This window comes from Protopterus annectens, chromosome 5.part0 (assembly GCF_019279795.1).
Source record: "Protopterus annectens isolate FY-2018-M chromosome 5.part0, PAN1.0, whole genome shotgun sequence".
Lineage (NCBI taxonomy): Eukaryota > Metazoa > Chordata > Ceratodontiformes > Protopteridae > Protopterus > Protopterus annectens.
The window spans coordinates 550,841,823-550,865,678 of record NC_056735.1 but is presented as its reverse complement, the minus strand read 5'-3'; the positions used below and the strand labels follow the sequence as shown (position 1 = coordinate 550,865,678).

At 36.4% G+C, this 23,856-nt stretch overlaps 1 protein-coding gene across 1 annotated transcript in view; it reads right to left on the bottom strand.

The window, feature by feature from the left end:
- The window catches only part of CADM2 (cell adhesion molecule 2), a gene marked incomplete at its 5' end in the record, with an annotated part of 1,428,667 nt that overhangs the window by 219,360 nt on the left and 1,185,451 nt on the right, over positions 1-23,856 (bottom strand). The window contains one exon of the mRNA XM_044071843.1: positions 23,588-23,766. Within this exon, the coding sequence (XP_043927778.1) occupies positions 23,588-23,766 (179 nt within the window). The remainder of the gene's footprint in view (positions 1-23,587; positions 23,767-23,856) is intronic.

The window sequence follows — 23,856 nt, the reverse complement described above, 5'->3', positions numbered from 1 at the left end:
AGACATATAAGGCATACCATGGACATGAAACTGATGGGTTCAAGTTGGGGTGGTTGTCAGCTTTGGCATTGTTTGGCAGATTTACCAAATGGCTAAGTACTACTGATATAAAAACATGAGTAAATACTAATGTGGACGGTATATGTAGAACTTTTGTAGTGAACGTGATCTAAATGAGTAGTTATGCTTTAACTTGAAATGATTCATTACATTAGTTTGACATATTTGCTTAAATGCTGGGAACATTTGCTGCATTAGTAAAAGTATATTTAATAAACAACTAAAGCTGAACATAAGCAAACTGATGAAACTTCCTGTGGGGTTTGATTCCTCTTTCTGAAGGGGGATATCAAGAGCAGCAGCTGTGGAGGTGAAACACTAGAGCTAACAGGGAAATACAAAGGGAGAGATGGAACTTATTCCTGTTAATGGAGTCAGAAACCATATGAGAGCAAAAGAGACACAGACAGACAGACAAACAGAGACAGGCAGGCACTAACTGAAACAGAATGTAACCAGCAATATGGGAATGTTTTGAAGGAACTGAGTTTTCAATGTTTGGTGACTATGCTGCCTTTAAAGTTTGACAATATGCATGCCCATTTTAGCAAACAACAAAAAAATGAAATTGCCAACCATTACATATTTGAACTAAAAGTATTATCTATGCAATCATTAACTTTTGGTTCTATATACATAAATGATTACAAATGCAAATGCAAAGAAAAGAATTGTACTTATCAGTCATTACAAAATATTCACGTGCACAGGGTCTGTGTTCAGCTATCGAAAACATAAACCCTCGAACAGCTAAATATCGAACTGAAAACATCATTATTGGACATTACCAAATATCAGCAACAGCAAAAAAAGAAATTCATCGAATGGCCATAGCTGACCAACATTGTGAGCATAACCAACAAAGGTGGGGGGGCTTCACCCCCATACCCTCCTAACTATATATATCAACTCCAAGATCACACTAAAGTGGTGAATAGGGCAAATTTAAAAGATTTTCTTCACTTACCTTATGCATCGCATTGCTTCCTGGTTGTTGGCCAACTATGGCCATTCGATTAATTTTCTTTGGCTGTTACTGATGTTCAGTAATGTTCAATAACAATGTTTTCAGTTCAATATTTAGCTGTTTATGAGTCTTTATGTTTTTGATAGCTGAACATAGACCCACGTGCACATGCTAACACACAAACACACACACACACACACACACACACACACACACACACACACACACACACACACACACACACACACACACACACACACACACACAAAACCAAAAGTAAAATGCATTTACATGGGGATCTTCATCTACTTGCACTCCACTAATGCAGAAGAGTTTACTCCATACTGCCTTATAAAGACATACTATCTCCAAAGTTGCACAGACACATGAAAGAATAATCACCACAAAATAAGTGAAATCTGTTGCTTCATGCAAGACAACAAGTCAGACATTCGACCAAATATGGAGTATCATTTCATGGTTGACTGCCTGAGTTTTTGATGAAACATACTATAACTCTATAAATACATATGCAATAAAGTTTGTGAAGGTATACATGGAACAAATATTGCCACACACCCAGCATTAGAATCCTAGAGTGGGTAGTAATAACAGTATTATACCACCACACGTTTGTAAATGTTCTTACCATATAGGCATTTGTATTTCATTTCAGTGTGTATTTTTTATTTCATATTAAGTGATCTCTGTAAAACTGTATGTTATGTAGTGTATTCTGTTGTGACTAGTTCCTGCATCCATTTAACTGATTTATAGTTACGTAGAGTTATAAATTTTTTTAACTACGTGGAATTAAGGAACATTATATAAAACTGTCATGTGGCTCTATGTATCTTTACTTGAGAATATCTTTTAACAGTGAATTTTTCTAAATAATAGTTTGGATCGTAGTTGCACAATTGTGATGTCATTGTTCAGGCAGTGGTGGTCAATAAATGCTATCCTGAACATTTGAGCTCAAAATGCTTTTGCAGAGCTGTGGACATTTGATGAAAATAATTTTGTGAAAAAATGAAAAGTGTGCTGCCTATTTTAGCTAATTAATGACTCTGACAGATGTGCAAGCTCCTAACTATTTAACCATGTTGAAGTTTGATTTGAAATGTTCAGGGAATTCATGTACCTTGCCTTTGTGTAAAACTGTTGCACATCATCATGCAATTCCATTTGTAAATATAATTTATCAGTTATTATTTTTGTACATTGTATTTTAGATTTAATTTGCATAAATTAATTGCCATACTTCAGTTGTGGATAATTAGTAAATGCTCTTCTGAATAGCTGAGGTGAAAACACTTTGTTTTGTGTGTATGTGTATGGGGGGGGGGGGGGGGTTGGAGCCCTGACTATGATCAGATAACTAGAGTGTAATCACCAGCTTGGATGCTGGGGAAACTGAGTGGTATGGGGGAGTGAGGTTGAAAGGCTTTAGTCCACTTACTATTGTGGGTTGTGAGTTTCTTTTCACAGGCTTCCACTTGATCAGTAGCAGGGCAGGTTTTAACTGTGTGCCACAGTGCAAGGTGCAGTGCATGACATTTCATTCAGTCTTCTCCAGTTAGGCTTTTCTCCCCCGTTCCATAACTAATAAAATCTCCACCCTGGCCAAATATGAGATACCTGCCTCACAACTCTCAAACAATGAGAGATGGGGCTGGAAACTTTACCATATGAAGGATGTTATTTCTTGGAAATGGAAAACTCACCTGTTTCAAGGGCTAAAGTAGAATCTTACTACCTTTACATGAATGGAACAAATAGGTTCACAGGGTAAGGGTAGATTTCATCTATGGAGTGCAGTATGAAGGTTGATTTTTTCACAGTTATGGGTATTTAATGAAAAAATACTAATGGTACTAAATAATGTGTATTGGTCATTTTAACCAAATGACTGCTCTGCAGTGATATCAATTTTTAACCATGTACTTACTTACTTTATTCATCAATTGTTAACTTTGTTAGTGAACTGGCTAAAGAACCATTTTCATGTCCATGACCAATTAGGCAAACACAGAAGGCATAAACATTTAATATTGCAATAATGTAGGGTTTGTGCATGAAGGAATCGTTGTCTAGAGCATTTTCCCCTTCACAGAAAGTCTTTCTTATTCATGGACTGCCCTATCACTGAGATTTCCCACTACAAGAAACCTGAGTAGATTTGCATGTTAAGGTGATAACTCAGGAAAGTAGCTAACATTAATTAACTATCTAATTTCATTGAAAATCTCAGTGTCTCATGATTAATAAAGCCAACCAATTCAGATGATCACTTAGCAGGAAAAAATATCATTGTTAGAAAAAAGTGAATATTCTCGCAGTGCTGGTAATTCAGCAAAGATGTGGAGATAGAGGTATTTGTAAGTATATGTGTTTGTGAAAGTCTGTGTACGTATCTCTAGAAGCATGAATGAAGCTGGAAGAAAGTGTATGTTTGTGTGTGTGTGTGTGTGTGTGTGTGTGTGTGTGTGTGTGTGTGTGTGTGTGTGTGTGTGTGTGTGTGTGTGTTGGGAGTTTGTGTGGGTGAATGGGTCAGTGTTTCTATGACTGTGGGGGGATTGCTTCTCTAGACACATGAATGAAGCTGTTTTTGTGTGTGTATGTATGTGTGTGTGTGTGTGTGTGTGTGTGTGTGTGTGTGTGTGTGTGTGTGTGTGTGTGTGTGTGTGCGTGTGTGTGCATGCACGTGTGTTCATGTGGTATGGTATCTGAATTAATGTGCATGTGTATGTGTGGGGTGGTGATATTTAGGAGGTACCTTTGCCAACACAGTGCACTGAATGCCAGGGACAACACTTGCAACATCATGATTGATAGAATCATAGGTAAACAAGCATGATTCATGGATATGGTTATGAGCCAATGATGAGGGCTTTCTCATTGTAACTTATGTGAGTGGTGGGGATATTTTTGAATCCCCAGGATAATGAATGAGTCAGGCTATATAAAAACAGAACCACTGACATCAGCTTACAAAATAAGACTGTTTTAAGCATACCACACAGTTTGTTTTTAAAAACAGCAGTTCACCAGCTACAGCTTTTTCAAAGTAACACAGCAACTTCAGCATTCTGTTTAGCTAATCAGCATTTGGACTTGTGGTAAGAAATGCTCAGATTAGTCCTTTTAGTGACATTCTGTCAGTTTTTTCTAAGTCACTACACAATTTAATTTTAAAAGTTTCAAACTTGTATTTTAATAAATCTAATTTTGTATGTGAATAACACACTGTATGATAGGCAAGGTGGCGGTAGTCCGTAGGTATGTTGAAAATGTGAAAATCCGAGCTCAAATCAGAAACAGTTGGTAACATTAAAGGTATTTTTTTAAATATATATATATATATATATGTATATATTATTTTGTCTTTGCTTTATTGGCTTTCTTTACATGAAGATATGTGGAATTCTTGTACTGATGATCACTGATAACAGTCAGAAAAATAATGCATGACAGCGACATTTTGAAGGCTGTGAGGGCTGGGACTGAATGTGAGATTTAGGTGGGTTACACAAGTATTCTTACTTGCATGGAACACATTTAATGAACTGTTGCCTAGCAATATGATTGGTCTGTTTTCCTTACCCATTTGATACAGATTAAACTGCCATCTGTCATAATCTGTTTATCATCTGTCTGTCAATATTTATATACACACCCACACACATGGACAACAGGAAATAATACTAAAACCAGATATTACAAAATGTCAGTCTGTAAATTATTGCTTTCTTTAAAAGTTTCCCTGCTGTACTATTGTCTTGCAGTGGCTAGTCACTGGTATCAGAAAATGTGATGCCCATAGATTTTAGCTATAAGCCGGAGCACTGTGTCTAGCTGTAAATTCAGTGATTTGGACACCATACCAAAAAGCTCTTAAAAGGAAAGTTACAGCTATTAGGAGAATAATGTCACAAATTATACAAATTGAGAAGTAAAGAGGGAGAGAGCAGAAGGGGAGAAATATGTCAACAACAACTGAAAGATTGTGAGTTCACTCTAAGCAGAATACACTGAAACAAAGACCAAAAGCTCTGAGTATAAAAACCCAATTAAATATTTTCAAATTACTATAGACAATGACAGAGAGTGAAAGATATTCACCAAGATTTCCCTAAGAACAATGTTGAATGATGCAGGACATTCCTTTCAGATTCGAGTACGGTGACCTTCAGAAATAAGGAACTGGGGAAATTAGCCCAGTCTATCACACCAGAGAAGAGAGACTCATATAAAGCTGAAAACAATGAAGTATAGCTTAATCATCTTATCACACTACAATAGACAGAAGCATATAAAGTTGAACTGTACTGTGTGTTAGATGACAAATCCTTCTGACAAAACCTTTGACTTCAGCCATTCCGCAAATGAAAAGAAGAAGCTTTTCAGAATGTACTGCTCTAAAACAATGACAGGTGATTAGAAAGTAATTTTTTTCCTTATAGAACCAATAACACTGTAAAATGCTATAAAGCGTTTATGTGCTGGATTGTTTTATATTAAACTTCGGACTTCAAAAGTGAGACAGCACTGGTTTTTCCTTTCCAAGAGGATGTCTAGTGTAATAGTGCTCTATTAGAACATCTAATTATAGGTTCCTAGGTAAGCACTAGGCTATCTGCTCTTTGGGCCATTCTATGCCTAGCTAGTTTGCCTCGATAGTGAGAATTAAACTATGTATCATGACTCTGATGTAAACACCTTAACCATTATGTGAAGCCCTGATCCCAAATGAAGGAGGAAAGATTCAAATCCCAGAAACAGCTCATTAACATGTTACAGCTTTAGTCCTCTACCCTAAATGCCAGTGTTAATAAATTAGGTCTAATGAGAAGCTTCCTCCATTACCACAGAACACAGGTAAATACTAGGCTGAGTCTGCAGATTATTACAAGCTTAGCCAATAACCAGATAGGAGTCAAGCCCGGAACCTTATAATTTTAAGGTAAAGACCGTAACCATTATGCCAGACCTTCGTTTATGCTGAGTTTGCTTACAGAACTGCACTATGCAACATTAGACCATTGTTGCAGTAGCCTAAGCTATTGGGGTATATTATCATAGCTTAAATACAAAAAGGTAGGAGGAACAAAATTAAGAATCCAGGACCCCCCTTGAGAATGATCCTAACAAACCTTGTTCTGAACATGTAAAAAGAAACATGTAAAAAGTATCCAATTTGTACTTTGTAAAATATGTATAGTGGACCAAGTTAACTTCAACAAGTAAAACAAAAAGAAAAGCCAGCAAAGGGACTCCGTAATTAAAACATGTGTTTAATCCATCTTCCAAATACACAGACCGGTTTCGGCAAAAAGCCTTCTTCAGTGATGAATATTCAGTACCCAAAACGGCTTGTAGGTTCTCATCCCTGTGGACATTGCAACTTTTGTAGATATATGTTCAAAACCACAGTTTTTAGTAGTAAGAACACTGGTCAATTATTTGATATTCACTTTTTTGGCAATTGCAGTTCTGACTGGTTAGTGTATTTGGCTATGTGTCAATACTCTACTTTCTATGTGGGGCAAACTTCGAGACAGCTGAGGTGTCGTATTTCAGAACATCTTAGTGAAATACAACACAAGAAGCTAACTAATGCACTATACAGACATTGTCAATCCCACCAAGCAGCTAGTTTTATGTTTGTTATTATTGATCGGGATAAGGGCAATAGACTATCTAAACAAGGTTGGCATTCCATACTAACTAGCAAGGAAAGGAAATGGATTATCAAATTAGGAGCTTTATTTCATACATGGCTAAATGATAAGTTATGAAGAAGTTTATTTATAAACAATTCAGAATAACATTTAGTTTATTTGATTTTATATATATATATATATATATATATATATATATATATATATATATATGTATGTCTATATTTGTTATATATATGATATATATATATATATATATATATATATATATATATATATATATATATATATATATACTTCTTATAATGTTTGATTCTGCACTTAAATATTGCAATGAAAAAATTAGGGAAGTGATGTCATAATTTTTGATTTTGATGGTATATAAAGTAGTTTTGGGTACTGAATATTCATCACTGAAGAAGGCTTTTTGCCGAAACCGGTCTGTGTATGTGTATTTGGAAGATGGATTAAACACATGTTTTCATTACGAAGTCCCTTGGTGCTGGCTTTTCTTTTTGTTTTATTTGTTGAAGTTATGTGGTTGCCTTGCACCAGTCGTACCTGCTAGCTACATTTATAGGGTGTGTCTACGTTTCTTTGCTAGCTGTTGACAATGGGACTCTGGCATTAGGCTCTTTGGGTTAGGAGCCATGACGGTTCTTCCCCCGAAGTACATTGAAGTACACGAGGTAGTTTCCAGATTGTTAGACATTGTTGGTTTTCCTCGGTTTATTTTCATTGGACTATGAGATTTGAGTACAACATTGGAATCGTGAGAATTGAGAAATTATATGTTCAAAACAATTCTTTTACAGGTGAAGGAACTTCGTTCATCTTTAACAACACTGGCTTTCTTGTCGTTTGGGACTCACTTTTGATGAAAAGATATTTTGGACTTAAAATGTATGCAGATTTTGTTGGCTACTTCGACAACTTTTTCAGGAGGTATTCAAGTAAGGCGACCATTTTTTGAGACTTTATTTCTTGGCATTAAAATGATAAAATTTCGACAGCTGGTATGGTACAAGCCTTTTGCTAAGGGGGAATTATATGTGGTTTTCAAACTGCCATGTCTTCCAACTGTTATCAATGTTACAAAATTAGTGATTATTAGGGTGTTTTCTTTGGGCTATGTTTTGTATGAAGACACTCATATTGGTTTCTCTATAACCGAGGATCACAATGTTTTTTTACGACGATACATCCTCGGTATCATAAGGTCGATTTAATACAGACTAGGATTGATCCTTGTGTAATACAGAGACTCCAATGAGTTATTTTTGTAATGGTCAAGAAAATACAGAGACATTTTTCTTTTTTGCGAACATATCAGACTAAAGGCTATTGTTCAATCAGTTAAGTGCAAGTGGTTTCTGTAATAACAAGAACACCATCATATGAACTAACAGGCTTGTATGAACAAGAACTCTTTTTAGATGCTATGTTGGGACATTTTTTGTACAACGTTTTTTTGCAAACCAATATTGCCTTGACCTAAATGATTTACATGTTTTAACAACATTGTTGGTTATTACATTTTTTATATATGAATGCTATAAGATTATTAATAATAGTTGTATTGATGCAGGCCTCATTCTATAACAATATCTTATTGTTTTGTCATAATGCTGTAATAGGATTATGAGCATGGGTTGATGGATCTAATGTATCATGTTTTGATACACACTGTTTAGGATCTACCAACTCTTGATTCCCCAAGTATAGGATGTGATATTACATATACAACTACTCCATTAAGCCTTATTAGCTGGTTATTCTGTTTTGAATTGAGTGGGAAGGTGGTTATATTTACTTACTTGGGGTATAGATGGAGTTTGATTATTATTGGGGTCTGTTACTCTAAGTATCTGACACAACACATAGAAGATTAGAATGACTCATATTCTAGGGTAATTTTGATCTTAAAGTATGATAGCCTAATTTTTACCACAAGGATATTCTAACACATAATTATTTAAGTCAATAGGGACCAAAATAATTTAACACATTTTTTGTAAACCATCACATATAGGTGCTGTACATCAATATTCTTTAGGAATGATGAGTCCATATAATTCTTAATTATATTATGGTCCTAGGAAGTTCTTATTGAGCATAAAAGTTCTTAATATTTAGGTAGCAGATTATTTTGTACCTCTAATCTACACATTCACAACTTGTGAATTCTGGTGGGCCTGCCTCTTTCAATAGTAATAGTCTATTACTGAGGCTATTAATAGTCTTAGAGGTATGTTAACTGGTCTTTTTCCTAAAGGCTGAGCAATTGGATAGTGGAATTCCTATTATCTTAATAAAATACGGTTATACTCATTTTAACCTTTGGCCATATTTTGGTGTACAAGTTGTGCAAGTTAGGGGCTTATGGTCATGTACCTCCAAAATATTTTACAGGGGCTTTGTGCTGACCGAAATGATATTAAAATCTTCGGAATTGGGACTAATGAGGAAGGAGTCCCACGGGGCAATCTGTGGATCCAGTAGATGGCTGTAACTTGCTCTTTCAAAAGTTAAATAAGGAGATGAAAATCTTAAGAACCAATATATGGCACTTAAAATTATTTAAGGCATATAAATGTAAAGGTATTACACCGTGTGGCTTGAGGGTTAGAACCCAGCCCTTGGCTGGAAAACCAGATGACTTACTGATGGATGAATGGAATAAAGCACAACAAACAGCCACTATGGCATTTGTTGACATCCTAACATCATATTATCAAAGAACCATTGAGAAAAGTATTCAGGAGGTCAAAGGAACATGTGAGAATATGAAGCAATATGAGAGAAGTCCACCTTTTGCTGAGAACTTGGGAAAACTATCCAGGGATCTTCTCAGTTTTGAGAATGTAATCAAAGAAAGAAAGTTATGCAAATTCCATAGAGATATGGATGACTATGAGAGGGGCAGGCCCTTTGAGTCACAGAGGGGTGTTAGATTTAAAGATAGTAATACACGTAGGCCTATCATTAAGAAGAAAAGGCCTCATTCCATACTTAAGAAATCTACACAAAGTTTCAGTACCTCGGGGGAAGAATCTTCTATGACTGACACAGGGTACATATGTCAGTGAATCCCCAGACCCCAAGAAAGTACGGACCCAGGCTTGCCTTTTAGGGATAAAAGACATAGAGGGGGGTGCAAACATAAAGGTCGTGACTTTAGAGAATTTGTTACAATCAGTAATGAAGTAGAAACTAACTCTTATAACATACATAACATTTCCAAGTATGTTTTATCAAAAGATGAACAGTCCTTACTTAATAAAGGTTTGGGATTTGTACCTATTTTTTTTTGTGGAAGAAAATGTTCTTGTGTCAGACCTGATTGCTTTTTGTAGAAAGGTGAACTTAAAATTGTTTTTTGGTACAACAGAGACTTCTTCCAGTTCTTCTCAATTTCGTTTTCGCAAATCAAAATTTATGCCACTGATGAACAGGCATGTAGCAATTTTTCAGGAGGCAGTTTTGAAGGATCTACACTTTAATTATAATTTATCTCAAAGGTTTAGACATAATATTTCAAAGGGGAACAACAGGCTCTTAAGGATTTATATGCCAACACTGATATAATTATCCTTCCGGCAGATAAAGGTGGGGCTGTGGTAATTATGGATGCCAGTTATTACTGGAATGAGGGAAATGGACAATTGTCCAACCCTCAACACTATAGGAAGATGCCAACTGACCCCACACCAAAATTTAAAAAGGAAATTGATTCATTTTTAGAACTAGCAGTGGAGGAGGGTTTTATCAGTGTACAGGTTAAGGAACAGCTCATAGTCAAGGATCTGGCCCAACGGTACTTTTATCTTTTGCCTAAAATACACAAAAATTTGAGTCAGCCTCCGGGTAGGCCTATTGTTTCAGGGAGAGGGTCCTTAACTGAACCCCTCTCCGCATTTATAACTCAATATTTACATCCTTTATTACCATATGTTATGGTGAGGATAAAGGATACTACAGAGTTCTTACAAATTATTTCCGACTCTCAATTGGAACCCCACTGGCTCATGTACACGCTGGATGTTAAATCCCTTTACACCAGTATTCCTCACTGGTCAGGATTACAAGCTTTGAATTATTGGCTGAACAAAGCCAATTTGTACCCGCTGGGTTTTAATACCCTTATTACTTGTTTGACAGAACATATTTTAACAAAAAATGTCTTTTATGTCAAGGGAGAATGTTATTGGCAACAACAGGGAACAGCTATGGGGGCTTCATTTGCCCCCATATATGCGGACCTCTTTATAGTGTATATTGAAGATCAGATTATTTATGATGAAATGCATAATATTTTCCTTTCTGAAATAGACATATGGAGGCATTTTTTGGATGATTGTTGGCTTGTATGGTGTGGGGGTGTTGACTATCTTTTTGAGTTTCTTGAATACATCAGTGGAAACAAGTGGGGGATTGAATTTATTGTTACTTATGAGATTAAGGAGATTAATTCTTTGGATGTCAAGATTTTGCGACAACCAGATGACACATTGAGCAGTTCAGTCTATAGAAAATACCCACAGTATAACAATTTACTATATGCAACTAGTCTTCACCCCAGGCATACAATCATTAATATTCCAAAATCCCAGTTTTTAAGAATTAGAAGAATATGTTCTAGAGACATTGATTTTTTGGAAGCCAAGCAGGATCTTACAGGTAGATTCCTAAGGACGGGTTATAGGGCACCGGATGTACATCGAGCCACTGAATGGGCTACTAATTGTAATAGATTGAATTTACTTAAGTACAAGAATAAGAACAAAGGGGGTGAATCACAGACCATGAGGCTAGTTACTACCTTTGGCAATAATATTAATTTGTTACAAAATACAGTTAATAAATGTTGGAATATTCTTAAAGCTAATGAAGAATTGAGTCCCTATCTGCTGGCTAGATGCCTAATTTCTTTCAGGAGAGGCAAAACTTTAACTTCTTATTTTGCCCATTATAAAAGGACCCTTCAGAGCTATCTACATACTAACCAACTTACCTTTATGGGGGACAAGCTTGTGGGTTCTCATCCCTGTGGATATTGCAGCTTTTGTAGATATATGTTCAAAACCACAGTTTTTAGTAGTAAAAATACTGGTCAATTATTTCATATTCACTTTTTTGGCAACTGCAGTTCTGACTGGTTAGTGTATTTGGCTATGTGTCAATGCTCTTCTTTCTATGTGGGGCAAACTTTGAGACAGCTGAGGTGTCGTATTTCAGAACATCTTAGTGAAAACAACACACGAAGCTAACTAATGCACTATACAGACATTGTCAGTCCCACCAAACAGCTAGTTTTATGTTTGTTATTATTGATCAGGTTAAGGGTAATGGACTATCTAAACAAGGTTGGCATTCCATACTAACTAGCAAGGAAAGGAAATGGATTATCAAATTAGGATCGTTATTTCATCCATGGCTAAATGATAAGTTATGAAGATGTTTATTTATAAACAATTCAGAATAACATTTAGTTTATTTAATTATATATATATATGTCTATATTTGTTATATACATGATATATATACTTCTTATAACGTCTGATTCTGCACTTAAATAACGCAATGAAAAAATTAGGGAAGTAATGTCATAATTGGTGATTTTGATGCTGTATAAAGCAGTTTTGGGTACTGAATATTCATCACTGAACAAGGCTTTATGCTGGAACCGGTCTGTGTATGTGTATTTGGAAGATGGATTAAACACATGTTTTCATTATAGAGTCCCTTGGTGCTGGCTTTTCTTTTTGTTCTACCTACTATAGAACCTCCAGTCTTACAAACCGTAGAACACTTATCAGAAACAAGCAAGCAATAATGGCCTCCAGGGTGTGTGTTAATGTGTAATTAATGCCTACACCCCTGGAAGGGTGTTAATTCCACATTACCACACACGCTGGGAGGGCATTATTGCACTTAGACAATGGACTTTCTGTAAAATTGTCGTGTTTTACTTATTTATTTTTTTAAGTTCTATATTTTTTTAATATATTTTTAATGCAAAATAGGTCCTCCACCTACTGTTTCAAACTTGCTGTAGTATATGTTAATGTTGTTGGAGGAAGCATTTTACATCAAATGTATATAAAACATAATATAGTGCTTAAAAAAATAAGCAAGTGAAACACAACAATTTTCCATACAGCCTATTCTCTCTCCCATACAAAGATACACAGTATATTCTGCTTTCTCACACATATATATATACACGCACAGTTGCCTCTGCTTTCATACACACATTCACTCACACAAGATCTGTCTCACCCTCTTTCTCAGTCTCTCACAGTCTTCAGCTGCTTTAATACACACATTCAGTCTCACTCTCTCTCAGTCTCTCTCACAGGCAGTCTCCTCTGCTTACATACATGCATTCGCTCACACATCACTCCCGCTTTCTCTCTCACTCTCTCCAGCTCTCTCTTTCACACACACACACACACACACACACACACACACACACACACACACTCCCACACACACAGACACATGCACACACACGCACAAACATATACACGCACACACACACTCACACACACACACACACACACACACACACACACACACACACACACACACACACACACACACACTCACACACACACACACACACACACACACACACACACACACACACACACACACACACACATACACATACACAGAAACACACATACAGTCCATCTGCTTTCATGATCGCATTCATGCACACGTGCAGACATAAACATAAACAGATTGTTCTGTTTCGCTTGATTGATCGCTCTCTCTCTCTTACTCACATACACGCATACACTTTCACGCATACATGCAGTATTTTATTTATTTATTTTTTCCTTTTTTATTTTACACTGGCTAAACAGCATAAATGCTGCTTAGCGAGTGTAATAAAATGGCTCGCTCACTCTCCCTTTCACTGACATGTACGCTTACACTCACACAAAGACACACAAATACCTTTTTTTGTTGTTGTCTTCTTTTGTATATTTTACACTTGTTAAACAGCAAAAACAGTGCTTAACAAGTGTAAAATAATGGCGGCCATTCCGTTTCCTCAGTCTGAGCTCCACAGTGGCTTGATAAGCTGCCATGAAGCGGCAGACTCATTTTACACTAGGCATTAATTGTACATTAATACACTGCTGGAGAATGTTCGTTCTCCAATCAGGGTATTGATGTACAGTTTGCCCATTGTCTAATAGAAGATAGAGATGCTGAAGTCAGACTGATCTGAGGTACCATTGAATTTTTCCATGTGAAGTCTGGCCAAGGAAAACGTAGGAATTACAGAAGCCATGTATCCCACAATACTGAAAAACTCCTTGGCAGATAACAGAGTTTGACTGGAAAATTTCAAGAATAACTTTTAGTGCATCTCTATGTTGTCTAGAGGAGGGAAAGCTCTTTCGAGGACAGAATATAGCACACATCCCAGGAAAACTATTCTGCAAGAATGGATGAGAGAAGAATTCTGTAAGTTTACCTGAAACACCTTACAGAGGAGAAGATTCTGAACATTTGCAAAGAGGTCTAGACAACTGGAAAAAGAGTCTGTAAATATAAGACAATTGCCTAAATATGGAAAAATGTAAATGACATGAAGCTGGCAATAAGTAATTACAGGAGCCTGATGCTTTGTAAATACCCTGAGAATAGTAGATAGTCCAAAGTATAAGACAGAAAATATTAAGGCACATCTGAAAGCTTTCTAATGGTAATGTTATGGCAGGAGTCTTTAAGTCTAGCGTCACCCTGATGGCTAGTAAAGGAACAATAGTTCAAAGGGACTGAAAGGATAACATCTTGAATGTTGGGACCTTAGCAAAAATATTTGGAAAGGAGACGTGTTGCACAGAACTCCAAGTCCCCTATTTCTTTTCCACCAGGAAAATTCTTGAACAAAGGCTATTACCCATCTGGCAGGTAGGCATAGGTTCTGTGAATCACTGAGATAACATATGTTCCAGAACTGAAGGAAAATGGATGTATTATTTACTGTGCAATTAGACATCCCTGGGAAAGAAAGAAGAGTCTTCCATCACCAAGACTGGGTCTGTTGTTTGAATTTCAGAACTTAATTTGCATGTTACAATCTCATGCCACAAAGGAAAATGTAGACACAGGGAGAGGCAGAGTTTACTAGAGTGGGAGGGGGCCCCTCAAAAGGCGAATAGTTATTCTGACATTTTTTTGGTTTATCCCCATTGCTGACAGGCTTTTTCTTTCTTTTTGGAGCCTCTGTACCTTTGCTTCCTAAAATCTTGTTTGTGCCTTGCTGCTTAGTTTGCTTTTTGAAAAAAGAGAGATGAGTTGGAAGCAGGGGTGTAGCTAAGATTTTCAAATTTGTACTCAGAGCTCTCAAACTGCTACCCCCCTCCCCAGCCAAGCTACGGCCATTCTCGTAATTCACGGTTCGCTCTTTTAGTGTCAATGAAGAGGCATTCACTGTAATGCCTCTTCAGTAATATAATATAAATTCACTCAAACTCGGTTCCTTGAACTGAAAATTAACCTGAAATGTCAGTTCTTTGAAAAATGCAGCATGGTAGTTGGGGTAGAGAATTTATGCATTTGTTTTCTGTAACTAAGGTACAGGTTTTGAGCTTGAGTAAATTACTAACCACCTGCTACCCCTAACTAGGATGTTTCATTCACACACACACCCCTACCTACCTCTTAGTGCAAGAAATATGGACAAAGCCTAAAATAAACAGGGGCAGATATTAAATAATGCTCTCGTGAACTTAGAAAGTTGCTAGAATAACAGGATTTGTGCTAGTATGAGAAAGTTGCTAGAACAGGATTTGTGCTAGTCTGAATTTTTCTAAAGGACATGAAGTCTGAAACTCAAATGTGTCATTATTTAGCAACTTCAGCCTTTAAATGATTTTCTAGAAAAATCACAAAATTTATGAGGAACAGACAAAAAATATGGGGCAAAAATCTGGACATTCTGCAAAATTTGGACAGTTGAGAGGTATGCTACCTACCTACTACACACACACACACACACACACACACACACACACACACACACACACACACACACACACACACAAACACCTCTTAACCTCTTAGAGCAACAAACTCATAAATAAAACTGAGGCAAAGGCCCAAAAATAAGGACATTTTTTTAAATATTGCTCTTATAAACTTAGAAAGATAATAGAATAGTAGTTGGTCTTGCATTAGTACGAATTTTCTGAAAGGTATGAAATCTGAAACTCAAATGTTTGCCATTATTTTCTAACTTCAGTCTTTAACAATTTGCCACTAATTTGCCAGAAAACTGCAATTTTATGAAAAATGGACCAAAAATGTGATGCAAAAATATAAAATTGCCAGGCAATACACCTGGGAACCTGTCAAAGAAGGGACACCATTTTAATATGAGCACAGTTAACTTAGAGCAGCTGACAAAATTAGAGAATCTACATGCATTTCTGAAATAAAAGTAATGTATAACTCTGATCATTACAGTTATTTATAAAAGTAAAGTAAACCCTCCACGTTTTCTTCCAAAATTGTTATTTTGCGGAGAGATTATTAGGGGGAGAGCAACATTTTGAGCCAAAATTTGGGACAGTTGAGAGGTTTGGATATTCCTAATTTTATAACGCAATTTCTCAACCTCTTAAAGCAGGAAATCTGGACAAGGCCAAATATATTGGGGGAACATACAAACAGTACTAAAAATTGACCTTGTATAAACTTAAGACAGTTGCTAGAATATTAGGTCTTGCTTTAGCATGCATTTTTCTGAAAATTATGACGTCTGAAACTTAACGTCGGTCATTATTTAGTGACTTCATTCCTAAATGATTTGCCAGAAAAAGTTTTATTTTGCATTTTACAGCACGAACACCAATAAATATCTGCTAAACAAAGCAATGCAGTCTCACAATGAAACTAGACTTAGCATTAAAACTTCTCTGCCCTTGAAACTCATATTCATTGAAACAGCATTGAAACCCACATTCAAAGAAAATACATTTTGCCAGTGGCAGAAAAAGATTAACTTTGGGCTGTTTTCAAATCATAGGCCCCTTGCACATGAAACATACATGTGCTCTTTGATACACCTTCCATCATAAAAGTCTGCTCAAACTTCTACAGTCCACCAGTATCAGTAAATATGCATAATCTCTGAACTAGTAAAAGCCATCTACATAATTCCACATTAGAGAAATCTGTAACTAATGAAGAGGCTGCTGCTAGCAAACAACTTTATATTTCATGGTTTCATCTACAAATAATGTGCCTGTTGCCCTTGAGGAATAAATTGCCTATGTTGCATTAAAAACAATGATACGCTAGTAATATTGCAATAGGGAATGGATGGCAAACTGATAACAGGTTCATAGTTACTACTAGATATCTTCACCAAAACAGACTACAGCATCCACCCCCCTTTACAACACAGTACAGTATCAGCAATGCATCTACCTACTGTGGGAGAAGAACCCACAGCCTTCTGCATCAAAAGCAAGTATACTACATGTTGTGCTATTAACAGTACAAGCAGACTCAGCATAAGCAGCACTAAACTTAAGTTCCCCTGCAGCTCTCAGCTCCTTGTAAAATGTTGACACTCAGCTGTATCTCTGAACTTTGCAGCACAAGAAATCTGGAAAAAGCCAACATTTATTGGGGGGGGGGACAAAAGCCCAAAAAACAGGGACACATTTTAAACATTGCTTGTATAATTTTGAAAAGTTGCTAGAATAAAATGCTGTGTTATCACCATGCATGTCTTGAACCCAGAACCATATGCACTATAGTCAGTGCAACATACCACTATGCTAAATCAGCAGTTTGAAAAATAGGAAGACAAACTTAATGGCTATCATTTAGATAGCTCTCAACCTCTTAGCACAAAAACCTGGACAAACAAAGCCAATAATGAGGGAATACAAATTCAGTTCTCACTTCACACCTTAGCACAAAAAAACTGGACAAACATCAAAAACAATAATGGCAGAAATACAACTTCAGTTCTCACCATAGCTCACAACCATTAGAAAAGCAAATCTGAACAAAGTTCAGAAATGGTGGTGGTTAGGGACTTTAGGCTGTTTTTACTCTGAAGCAAAGGTACAGGGTTTGAGCCTGAACACCTATAGCCAGCAGGAGTATTATGTGGGGGCATTTACACACACACACACACACACACACACACACACACACTGCTTGCCTTCCAACTCAGATTGCACACACACTGCTTGCCTTCCAACTCAGATTGCACACACACTGCTTGCCTTCCAACTCAGATTGTACACACACTGCTTGCCTTCCAACTCAGATTGCACACACACTGCTTGCCTTCCAACTCAGATTGTGAATCCATTACACACACACACTGCTTGCCTTCCAACTCAGATTACGAATCCATTGCTTGCCTTCCAAGTTCCAACTCAGATTGTTTCCCGCTCGCAGCCAGCTAGGACATGATATGAGCTCACTTCCAACTGGCTGGTATGTTCCTTAAAGGAGCCAACACCTTTTTTTTTTTCAAAAAGCTACCCCCCTTCTAAAAAGGTTGTACTGAAATCAGTACAGTGCGTATGTCTCCCGATGTCCCTGGTTGGAAGGAATGCTTTTATTTGCCCTAAAAAAGGAAGGATGGAATATCTGGGTCACCCTTTGAATCAGATTTTACCTCTCATCAAATCTCTTAAGGACATCAACTGCAGAACAGCCAAGCAGATCTGCCTTGTACAGGGCAGAGTTGCATATCTCTGCCTTAACATCTTCAGGCAGATTTTGAGAATGTAACCAAGCAAATCTTCTCACAGCTGATGTAGAAGTAGCAGTTCTAGAGATAATATTTGCATTATCCAAAGAATACTTTATAGAGTGTTTAACTTCATGAAATGTACATAAAAAAGACTCATTTGAAAAAATGTTCTCTTCAGATGAGGGGAGGATGTTGATTAACTTTTCATGTTCTCAAAAGATAGAAGTAAAACCTTTAGCATATCAGACAGGCAGTTAAAAATACAGAAAGTTAAACTGACGGATAAATATTCTCAAATTTGTCAAGAGCTTTCCCAACTTTATCAAAGGAAATGCAATTAGCATTAGCAAAATATCTAGCTGAAGCAGCTTGGGATAGGAAAATAACTGCACAATCTGATTTAGGGTTTGAAAACAAGTATTTGTGAGTCTGACGTATCTTACATAACAAAGGAGACTTCTGTGGGGCAGATGATTGACTGTCAGGTAAATTACAAGCTGTCAGGAAATCGTTATCAAAAAAATATAAAACAGTACGGGCAGCTGACAGGTTGTGGAATATCCAATTGTAGCAAATAATATATTTGCTGGAAAATAGGAACCATATTCCAATTTCTTTAAAAAACTTCTTTAATTTTGATAAGATTTCAGGAAAAAGAAAGAGAGATCTTCTGGAGAGAAATCTGAAGCAACCCTTCCTCATTAATCAGAATCAGAATCTTGAGGCTATGAAAAAGAAAAGACTGAAGCACATCATTCTCCCAACAATCCTTGTTCTGACTGAATGTCAGAGTTAGAAAGAGACGGAACTCCTTACATTGCCTTTTATGAAGAAGAAACAAGCACTTTAAAAGCAGAAATTAATTATCTGTCATATCCCAAAAAGCCCGTTTCATAGAAATAGATATAAGGTAAGCAGTATATAACATTTTTTTGTTTTCTTTTTCTGAACGATTCCCTGGATAAAGCCTTATCCAGGGCAGGCACACTCTCCTTAGAATGACACTGCTTTCCAAGTTATGCTGTATAGGTATATTTAATCTGTCTCCTGAGACTAGCAAGTATGCTCCTCCCTTGCCAAGGGAGGACAACCATAAAGTCATAGAGGATGTGTTTATACCCTTGCACTTAGCAGCTATAGGTGAAACACCAGAGGGACAAGTGGAAAATGATGAACAGTCAAAAGAACCAAGACGAACCACAGCAGAATCATCCATCAGCAACTGAAACACAGAAGAAGCTGGTCTGACACAAAAAGTCTCTGTAAACTTTCTTATTCTTTGAGATAGTGGAAGGAAGAGCCGAGGAGACAAGCAACTACTGCATAGCTCCAGCTGTGAAGCAAGCACTTGGGACAAACTTGTACCTGAAGGACTCCAGTAAAAGTATGGCAGCCAAAACTGAAGATTTTGAGGTTAGAAAATAAAGCAAAAGTCCAGAAAAATAACAAATTCTGCCCATCACAGAAAAATCTAATATAATATGTGTATTCATGTTCAACAACAGATTTGATCAGAAAAAAGTTCCAATTAATTCAGCTTCCTAACATAAAACATATAATACTTTTAGAAAAAAAAAAACGCAAATATTTCTTCAAAAAATTAATTACTGGAAGATTTTCCCCAACAAGGAACTTATCTGCCTAGCACTGAAGAACTGCAAGCTGTCCATAAGTCAATGAAGCCTGCAGAAGGGGCACACTGTGGTGGCAAGAAACTCCAAAGCTTTTTTAATTTGTAACTGCTTTTTATAATGAACTCTACCAAACTCTTGGCAGTTAGTGTGCATGGAAGGTGCCCTAAACATTTGATAAGCTGGCCATTTGGTCATATCTTTAGGTTGCTGCAACAGTGGTCTAATGTTGAACAAACCCAGATATCATCACTACGCTGTTCAATGCATCACTTACCATTCCATAGTTTTAAAATATCTCCTTCTTATATAGATGGCAAAATACTGTTTACTCTTAAATTGGTAGTTTAAAGTTGCATATCAAGATGATGAGTGTATAGATGAAATTGTGATGCAGTTAAAAAAAGCAGGTGACTGTAGACCTGGGCTGAACAGGCAGATATAAAGCAGACTCTTGAGTTGACTGCACATGCCATGTACATTTGCCATTTTTGGTGGACAAATAATTAGACTTGGTTTTAACCGCATAACTTGTGAAGTTTACACTTCAAGTTTTTGGGATGTAGACTCTGCTAAAAAAAAAAAAAAAAAAAAAAAAAAAAATCAGTGCAGTTTCTTGTGAGAAAAATGACCACTTCACATGTATGCCCAGACCTCACATGTATGCTCACAGCAAATGGACTCAGTAACTGGCCTCCTGCTTATTTTCCATCTGTATCACTAAAGTAATCTATGTCCTTCTATAGTGACTTAAATGGTTAACTTGAATGTAAAGAATAGTATATAAAGTAAGTTACATCTGCATCATAGAAAGGGATTGAAGATAACATAAATCTGGTTCTCATAAACCATATCTTCTAACCATTAATGCCCTAAGAATGAAACTTAAATTCTTACTTATGGAAATATATCTTTACATTATTGTAACTTGCTCTTTAACAGTCAAGGCAGAAATGGCTTTATGCAAGCTTCCAATATAATTATAACTAGGGTTTTGTAAGTAATTGATTTACTTTTTCTTTAATTTCATTATGCAGCCAGATAAAATAAGCAAAAAAAAATTGTTTCTTTCAAAAGATGACTTCAGAGTGATTTTCTATTAATTTGCTTAACTCAAGTAATGTAATATGCAATTGGTGACCCCAGAACTACAGTTAAGCATTTCAGCAGGCCATGCCACTAACCCAGAGGACCGATCTGCTAGCTTTAGGTTACTAGCATCTGCAATGTTGGAGTTATTTTTCCTGAGATAATAATGACTTCCTAAACCAATATGTTGTTCTTGTTAGAAAATATTACAGCAGCAGGAAAAGATCGGTTGTATTGAAGACTGTATCAGAGAACACTTATTTGCATATTTTGAATAAATATAGTACATCAGTGAAGATGCTTCTTGCCAAGAATTGCTCAATATTTTTCTCTTGGAGAGCTTATGTTAACATGACTAACACCAGTTAATTTCAGTTTGAATAACTTGAAAGTGGCATTCAGATGCAAAAAGACATGAATACGTTTGCATCACATTTTAGGCATCAGCACAGCTGTGTACACTTCAACTTATTTATTTTCATGGAATGTGCTGAGCTGTGAAGTAAGACTGCATTCACATTGCCTATCAGTAGTGTCAAAATCTCAGCTGCAGGAAAAAAAACAGCTATATCCAATAAATATTTTCTTTTTAACTTATTTTAGTCATTGATTATCAGCTGTTTTAATTATGTATATACAATGTCTGCTGCAACAGAAACATAGTCTTCTACGGTAGTTTGCTTTGTTGATTCTTTGTAAGTCACATGATCAAACCTACATTTTGAAACAAGATTATTGCTCAGAATTGTATAATACCTAAGGAAAAGAGTGATAATCCTCTAGCCATTAATTTATCCAGTTTTTCTGACCTTCAGTTTATGCGCTTACTGAACTACTGTGAAATTATTTCTCATGTTACCCCATAGTAGAAGAACATTAAAACCTATGTTTACCTTCACTTTGGATCAATTGACTCTAAACTGCAATTTGTTGGGGTGACATCATTTTTTTAACTCACCTACTTAGTAACGTGATACATGCATTGGCAGCAACATTACAGTTTCTCGTGTCATGACACTTCCAACAAGCTTTTAAATCATCATCCTTTACATTCATTCAGTACACAAGTTAATGAAATATAAAACAAGTTTACTTATAAAAACTGTCGGTATTCTATATTTTGCAATTTCATTATGAATGTGTAATGAGCTCTTAGTTTTTTGTTTCTTTTTCTGGTTTGAAATTCAGATAATATACTTTTGTTTTCCGTTTTGAGCCTTTACATATTTGTAATTGATGTAGTTAGTTAGCTGGCTAGCTAGTTAGTTAGTCAGTCAGTCAGTCAATGCTTACTGGGTTAGTCTCAACAGTCCACTGTTGCCTTTTCAGGATACACCCAAGGTGGTATTCATGCTGGCTATAGACATTTGGCCAGGGCACCAGGAAACATCCCCTACTCTTTTTTTCAGTAAAGGTCGTAGGACATTTTGGTGTATAAAATACTTAAGTGAAAAACTGAGGGTATAAATTCTGTCATAGATGTAAACCTTATTTCATGCATTGTAATGGGGAAAGTGTTCAATAGCATAATGGATTCTCTGAAACTTGGGCTTGAGTTTCCTTCTGATGATTGTTATTCCACTTTTACCACAGTTGGTGTATCTAATGTAAATCACCATCTCTGTAAGGAAAGACTAAAAGGGTAGAAACCCACACAGTTAGCCAAGTTTCACCTATAAGGGATTCAGATAAAAAGAATGCCAATAAATTAAAAGATATGTAATATCAGATCTATGGCAAAGTGTAATATACATGACTATGTCCCAGCCAGCAGAGGTTCATATACTAGCCCATGCATACTAAGAGCTACTGTTTGTGAAACTGAGTGGTGTGCTTTGACTTAGCAATACTAGAAGTAAAGAGGCAACTCTGTCCTCTATGCTGGTGACATCTACCAAATGCAAGATAGACACACTGGGAATGCAATACTAGGATGTGCTCCAAGTTCAGATAAGTAGAGTTTGCACTTTGCATTGTAGGAGAGGATTTAGTGCATGATTAGAATAGGCATGCATTCTTCTTTGGATCTGAATTACAGTCCACTACATTAGCATTGTTACTGTGGGAAAACATTTGTAACACAAGAGAAAAAAATTCCATTGCACCTAAGATAATGATGCCATGACAACTAGTCAACTATCTTCCCTTTTGGCCAATGTGGGTAGTGTGGTCTCCAGTCTTGTTTTACATTCTGGTAGGAATGACTCTGGTCCAGAGGATAATCAAACCATATGCCCAGAGGGTAGAGCAGTGGTGGTAGTCAGAATGCCACACAGACAGAAATAACATCAAAGGTATATAAATCTAATATATATGTGCTAATATGTTGGTAATCATATTTCCGGAATCTGGATTTTGTTTAATGATTTGCAAGCTAAAAAAATATCTTTGGTTATCATTTACTTACCATACACATGCAAGACATAATCTGTACCATTTTGACCAATAGAATTGGTGGCTTCACAGCGATATGTTCCATTGTCTGTCTTGTTCAGCAAACTAATTGTCAGCACTCCATCTTTAACAGACATTCTTTCATGATCTGGAATTTCTGCTCCATCCTTTTTCCATATTACGGATTCAGGCCTACAAAATGTAAATATAAAAAGTATCAAATGAAGGAAAAGCTGTGTGTATCAGGCTGACTTGTCTGCCATCATGTCTGCCGAAGCATAA